At 33.1% G+C, this 7474-nt stretch overlaps 1 protein-coding gene across 3 annotated transcripts; it reads right to left on the reverse strand.

The window, feature by feature from the left end:
* Positions 1–5173: 5173 nt before the first annotated feature.
* Positions 5174–7247, reverse strand: LOC137401770 (uncharacterized). 3 transcript variants are annotated; one of them, XM_068088253.1, is made up of 4 exons: positions 7050–7247; positions 6574–6790; positions 6268–6418; positions 5174–5767 (listed from the first exon to the last, which is right to left on the reverse strand). In XM_068088253.1, the coding sequence occupies exons 3-4, from the start codon at positions 6369–6371 to the stop codon at positions 5416–5418; spliced, it is 456 nt and encodes a 151-aa protein (XP_067944354.1). In that variant the 5' UTR covers positions 6372–6418; positions 6574–6790; positions 7050–7247; the 3' UTR covers positions 5174–5415. The 3 variants fall into 3 exon arrangements, 2 of the variants coding, with proteins under 2 accessions (XP_067944354.1, XP_067944355.1); XR_010979391.1 differs by lacking the exon at positions 6268–6418 and having other exon boundaries at positions 5666–5767; XM_068088254.1 differs by lacking the exons at positions 6574–6790; positions 7050–7247 and having other exon boundaries at positions 6268–6535.
* Between the last annotated feature and the right edge of the window lie 227 nt (positions 7248–7474).

A 7474-nucleotide genomic window follows, 5' to 3' on the forward strand; every position in this document is an offset into this window, starting at 1 on the left:
TTTTGAACTTTTAAGAGCTTGTAATCACCTTTCCACATATTTGGCACTTACAACGCAACAGAGTAAGACATGGTGAATCTGTTGATACCAAATAACTGTAATGTGAATTTTATTGCAAGTCAACCTTTAAAGTAATTTTCAAACCCCATCAAACAACGTTCCAAAATCAGTTTTATTATGTAATGTCCTTTTAAATGACATTGTGGTACTATCCCAATGCAGGTCTTATATCTCACCGATAAAGTACAGTATGATCAATTGTCAGTATCGCTATGGTGAATGGTTGTAAGAACTAGCATGCAAGAACAGAATAGTTTCGTTTAATTTAAACTCTCTGACGGAATAAGTGTTCCGCCCTTAATTAACTTTCTTTTGTTAGTTAGTAACCAGTAGGTCAATGTGTGTAAACGACAGATGAAACTACTCAATTGCTGAATGGTTGCTGTTGCACGAAGGAACAGGAAGTTGTTTCATTATAGATTATTATAGATACATTAGTGATGATGACAGTTATTGATGACAGATGATGACAGATACATCAGTTCTTGATTCAGCCATCATGATTTTGCCATAGAGCTATCGCTATAAGGCAATACACAAGGCAAGTTTTTACATTCCTTCTACATTATTTTCAAAATGAAATAATTCTAAAGTATTATAAGCGGTTGCTCTGGCTGCCAAGTTAGGGATGTTACAATACTGGCACACAAGAGGAAAAACTGTTTTTAATTAATAAAAACTTGCAATTAAGAACAGCTTGAGACTAACTGACCTGCAACTTGGAGAAAATTAATTGAATGTAGCCAATGTTTATTGACATAACAAATATGAGGTTTACACATGTGGCGCTATCCTCTCCTTTCAAGGGATACTAGCTGAGCCTCCCAGCGTTGTCGTCATTGATCGAGTAATACTTACCTAATGAATGTTAGTAACTCACTTGGAATGTTAGATTTTTACTAAAACAATACTCGCATTTTGGACGAGCTTAACATACACTAACATAACGACCAACGTAATGGTCAACAGTGCTAGATCTAGATATCTTCTAAGATCTATAGCCGGAATGACGCACAGATATATCCACATACACACATACATTGAGATATATATATATATATTATGAATATAATTTAATTAGTGCTGCAGCTACCATTAACAGTCAACTTTTTTGAATCAATGAATCTTATAGCTTATCGGCTTATGAAAGGTAACTTTAAAGGTCAATAAAAATCCCTTCATGAAGATGATTATGAATTTAATAAACAGTTGATCTTTGATGGAACTTTTTTAAAGGACAATTTTAAGTACTTTTTAAACCGTTAAAAGGCCAACTAGTAACATTGATATCCGCCATTATTGTATATTTTAATTATTTATTAGTTTAGATAATGACTCTGACTTTTCTGGTAAACATAATCACAGTAGCTACTAAACAATCTTTTTCAAATTTTGTTTTGGAATTTGAAAACTGGCATGCATAGGGAATAAGAGACATGATTGTCTGCTGCATAAACCATGATATGTGACATTCAGTTTATCAGACTAGTGTCAAGGTATGTTGCGGAAAAGCAAAAAAAATACCAACTTATCAAACCAGCTTCTTTGAAAATGACCTATTATAACTACGGACACTACCGTAGTAGGTTTTGTAGCTGTTTGGATTTTTGTTGGTGCTAATTTTACTTGATGTCATATCACTTCCAAGCGACATTCAATAAGTGATAAAAAAAACATGAAAGTTAAATATTTTTTAGTACTCAGGTATCCCGATGTGGAGAGATTGAAACTATCTGAAAAGTAGCAGGAGCACGAGGTGCACAATATGGTATGCAAAAACAAAAAAGAAAACGTATACAGTTCGATTGTATTTTGGAAGTACCCAGATAGACTTAAAGTAGCAAAGTAGTGGCCCCTACTAACCTGTGTATGCAACATAGTAAGAGCTACTTATCTTATCATTAAGGATAGGGAGAAATATCCAGATGCGATACATACAGAGTTTGAGTTTACTGCAGTAGAGTAATTGTTCCTATTATATGAGCTAAAACTATGCAAGTGGCAATATCTTGGGTGGATTTTTGCAATAAAAAACTTTTGCTGAGATAAAAAAATTTGGCTTGTGAAAATTAGATAATAATATAATAATGTTAAAGATAATGCAAAACATGATTTGCATAACATGTTGAATAAATATTAGCCTTGTTGCTACATGTGCCAAAGTCTTGTCTAGTAGATTGGTTTATGAGTGGTCAATCAGAGCTGTATTAGCAGGTAATTTTGCACAGCTTGATTCAATTCCATCGCACCAAATATTGAGAGGTATTCAAATGATTCTATGCGCTTCACTAGTAAGTAAAAATTATGAGCTTCACCAGTAAGTGAAAAAATGTGAGTCCATACAACAAACCGCCAACCAGGTGCAGAAATGACTTTATTAACCCTTTGCCAGATTCAATGAGTTAATTGATTTAAAAGAAATTGACATTGTTTTGCAAATTGGTCAATTCAAAAAATCCACTTATTTTGTACTTCAATCAACTAATCCAATGTTGCTAATAAAATTATTTCTACAATTTTATACTAATAATGAATAGATGATGTTGACAATGCATGCTTGTTTTTGGAATGCGGTTGGATTCAGCTATATTCAAACATATTCTTTACGAAGATATGATTTGCTTATTTTATCCACTAACTACTTTTCGGTTTGAATAGCAACTGAGAACTTTACTGATACAAAGGCCTCAATAAAATAAGTTCACACAAGAACCTAATTACCATAGACTGGCAGAATCGTTGTCAGTACTCAGATGTTTACATAAAATTTAGAGAAAAGTAATATGACAAACATTTAATTATCTTTATTTCAGACATTTGAGACATTCATAACAATGTATCTGTAGCTATATTTGAACCTTTTTTCTATCAATCATGAGCAAATATAAAATAAAATGTATGCTGATACAGCCGCGTAGAGCTTGGCTTTTATTGAAATAGCCAACATGAATAATAGAGATCTATAAAGACAGGCTTGCCTTCCTATATACTTCAGTTTGGGCAAGTTTGAACAGATCTTTTTCTTCTAAGCATTTTTAGCAGGGATGAAGTTTGGTTATTTTCAAATCAATCTTTTATCTCATCATTTCAGTTTATTGGTGTCTGTAATTTCAGGTTGCATAATAATTAATAACTTTTAATATCACATTCTCTTTATGAGTAAAAAAAGTACTAACTCAAGTTATATAGTGCATCTCACCAGCATCATTTATCACTCTGTAATTTCAGGTTGCATGAAGAATGATTAGAAGACTAAAATAGCATCATAAAACATTTTATTAACTGCTACTAAATTAGTAACTTAATGTTTTATTTAATAATTAGTTCTGTATTATGTGAATGAAAACAAATAACTACACGTAATCAACCAATCAGTAACTATACGAAACTAAAAATAGTCCCTATTAAATAAAAACACTCATTAGAGCATGTGTGGCATGTCATGAAACTTATTGCATGTCATTCCTTCTGTAAAATATAATTTTGCCTCTCCGTAAATCTTCCATGAGCTAGTTTTAGTCAAATATTGTTTAATCACACGTATTTGTAAAACACAACAATTCATATGGTAATGATCTATTGTCGCTGAATGGGGGACAAAATATTAATAGTGATTCAGCCAGTTGATGAATTATTAGCGATATCAACACTTCATTACGACATATAATACTCAAATGATAAATAAATCTTAATGTAAATGAAACGACATAACTAGCTTTTTGAATTACGGCTTTCTTTGGTGTGAAAAAACTTCCTATATATCTTAAAATTGATGGAAGCGTTGTCCATTTCCATCGCACTATGTACGCGATTAATTAAGATAATTGTTGATTACCGTATCGGGAAAAATAATGTTGTTGAGCTTAAAAATAAGCCTATTTGCGATGTAAACTTTCATCCCTGTTTAATTCATAAAAGTATGACAAGAGCTTGAATATCTGCCTACCTAACGTGTAGTAGCGCTAAGATGCTACAAGCTTTATTCCGAACGGGCTTGTGGCAATCCGAGCGGATATTTAGCTTTAGCGCATTAGTAGATTATTAATTGAGTCGCGTGCACGTTTCTGTACTTCGCGAAATTTGCTTACGATTAAAGGCTTTGTTAAAGCGAAGCGCATTAGAAAACACGCATCCCGTAGGCTGGGCGAGAAAAGCGAATGTTTTTATTAGAGCGAGGAGCTACGCTTGATTGAGCTAATTATAGTCAGTCAGCCAAGGTAGTTTATCATTCAGTTTCGTTTCTACTTAATTTAAACTAGGTTTGGAACTATAGTGTTATGTAAGGAAATTTGTAGATTCCATTTCTTATAATTTGCCCCAAAATCTGTTGCACATTAAATAATTATTCGATTCAAGACATTGACATTTTATTAGCGTAGCCGGCGCAACAATATTTATATATAATCCATCGGAATGTGATACGGTTTGTTATGAACATTGACCAATGAGCATCAATTTCCGGAATCGGCAAACAGATGAAAGTTTGCAAAGGTCGTAATTGATGCATTAGGAGCGATTGATGATCTAAATGACTGCTATAATTGCTACTGACGCTTGTTGCATTCATCTTGAGGGTAGCTCATCAAAGCCTGAAACTGTATCACGATTGACAACAGTTAAAATGAACAAGATAAAATAATGCTCTAACAGATGGGCTGCTGTTTCTAAACAACCTGAACATTCACATCTAAACAAGTCATCAACTGTTACATTATTAGAGGTAAGATAAATTTTATTATTATTATTTGATGGTGTAGCTGCTGTATATACTAAATTAAAAAATTTCTAGGAAGTTTGTAAACACCAACATTTTTCACTATGAACCTAAGGGTGGAAGGTATGTTAAATACAAGCAATCTATGTAATTAAAAAAAAACATTGCTTATTAATCAGTCAGCCACATAACAGAAAATTGACTAGAAATAAATTTTCGTTTCTACTTTAGTCAAACTAAAGTTTGATAGTGGAAAAACATTCTCTATATAATAAGGAACTTATTTATAAACTTTTGCCCCAAAATTTCTATGCACCTTTTCGAGTTATTTCCAAAATTGTTATCGCAAAAATTTGGCCTATTCGCAATAATTGTCCCTATTGTGCCAAAAAGAAATATTTTGAGAAAGGCTGTTACTATCTTTATAATATATGTGCATAACAATCAAGTTATGTTTAAAATTATATCATGCAAACATGTACTGTTGATTTACCTCTTTTGTAGCAAAAGTAGAATTGTTTCTTATCTGCAAGTAATACAAGACGGACAACTCCGAATTCTATATTTAGATAATAAATGTTGACTAAAATTGGATGAAGATTTGACAAAAAATTAGAAAAATAGCCCAATTACAGATTTACTTAATCATCAAAATTATCAAAGTCCTCAAAGTCACTGGAAACATGCTGCGCATTGTCCAAACATTTTTCCTTTGTTGAATCTTCTATGACATTTCTTATTTGTAGACCACTATAATACAGTTCTCTGTTTACATTAGATGCTGAAGACGGTATCGACTGGCTAAGATTACAGTCTACAGAGTCTTCACTAGTTGTTGATGATCTGGCGAGTCGAAAACTGTCATCTGCCACAATATCAGACAGTGAAGCAGTTTCAGCATAGACAATTTCAGATCGAGTTCGGTTTGCAGGCTTGTAAAAGACCAATCTGTCAAACTGCTTACGAAGTCGATACTTTAGCTTAGCTGATGTCCTGTAGCATAAAACAATAAAATCTAAATTTTGTGCTGCATGAGGCACACAGCACAGAACACTTGCTTATTGCTACATAAAATTACAATTTGCACACCGAATGAATACATCTTCTACCTAGTTTGTAAGTCAATCTCAAATGAAACAGCTACTAAACACCTATAGGTAAGTGTTCCAAAATCACATGTAACTAGGACAAACGCAACTTGGTTTTTGGCTGGTTACAATGACACCTAAATGTAGGCTCCTCACATTAAAGGTAAAGGAAGTATTTATATCCCGCCTTATGTACCAAAGCTGGTAGTTCAAAGTGGCTATAGTACAATGAAGTGTCACTATCACAGCACACAGGACATCCAGTATTTTACACCAAGTATTTAACAACAATGAAAAATACATACATTTAAGAATGCTAAAAACAGAAGTGACAAAATTCATTTAGTAACGAGCATGCCAAAAGCAGTTTTTTTTAATCACAGAGATTAATTGTATTTAAAATACCTTCCACCCTTAGGTTCATAGTGAAGAAAGTTGGTGTATGTTTGATAACAAGACTTATGATATCGAACCTCGGAGGCTACAGGATCCGCGTCTCTTACATACATCAAGATTCTATGATCATTTCTTATTTCAGCTGCTTTCTTCAGCAGCCCTGCAATCCAGTTAAATAATAAAGTATGGAAAAAGATAATTGACAATAATTAATTAAAATGTTAAGGCTGTAAAACATTAACTAATGGAGATTCGAGCTACTATTAATTTCAAGGAATTAGTACAAAAAATATAACTATATTAATATAGGCCTACCCGCTGTAAGAGTTTGGGTCTGTGATAATGCTTCCGATTTCCTTTTGTGAGTACGCTTAGATTTTATGAACTTTCCCAACCTTTGATATATAATGCAAGTAGAATCAAGAACAGAGGTTCGTCGACGTGCCCTCACAGTTGAGCTAGAGCGTAAAAGCTTGGCAGTTGGTTCACTTTCAGAGTTTTTAGTTTTCTCCTCATCAGAAGATGGGACGCTCTGGCAAACATAAGTATACTCATAAGAAAAAAAGTGCTTTGTTGGGTACAGGCCTAGTACATGAATATGTAAAGATAATTAGCAGCAGCAGCCCATGTAACCTTCAGTTTCTACATGCCAGTTATTCACATGCTGCTACTTACAATAAAAAATTGTATTTGTCTAATTTACAAATTTGCTAGATTTTTTATAATAAGTTTTTTAATTTAATATATACAGCAGCTACACCATCAAATAATAATAATAAAATTTATCTTACCTCTAATAATGTAACAGTTGATGACTTCTTTAGATGTGAATGTTCAGGTTGTTTAGAAACAGCAGCCCATCTGTTAGAGCATTATTTTAACTGTTGTCAATCGTGATACAGTTTCAGGCTTTGATGAGCTACCCTCAAGATGAATGCAACAAGCGTCAATAGCAATTATAGCAGTCATTTAGATCATCAATCAATCCTAACGCATCACTCACGACTTTCGCGAACTTCATCGGTTTGCCTATTCCAGAAATCGATCCTCATTGGTCAATGTTCATAACAAACCGTATCACGTTTCAATGGATTCTATATAAAGATGATTGCGCTGGCTACGCTAATAAAACGTCAATGTCTTGAATCAAATAATCATTTAATGTACAACAGATTTTGGGGCAAATTATAAGAAATAGAATCTACAAACATCCTTA

This window comes from Watersipora subatra, chromosome 8 (assembly GCF_963576615.1).
Source record: "Watersipora subatra chromosome 8, tzWatSuba1.1, whole genome shotgun sequence".
NCBI lineage: Eukaryota > Metazoa > Bryozoa > Gymnolaemata > Cheilostomatida > Watersiporidae > Watersipora > Watersipora subatra.

Bases quoted from the DNA above. Each gene is read 5' to 3' on its own strand.
- LOC137401770 (XM_068088253.1), bottom strand. From the start codon at position 6,371: ATGTATGTAAGAGACGCGGATCCTGTAGCCTCCGAGGTTCGATATCAT. The intron at 5,768-6,267 runs GTATTTTAAATA...TTTATGCTACAG, and splicing joins TATGAACCTAAGGGTGGAAG to GACATCAGCTAAGCTAAAGT.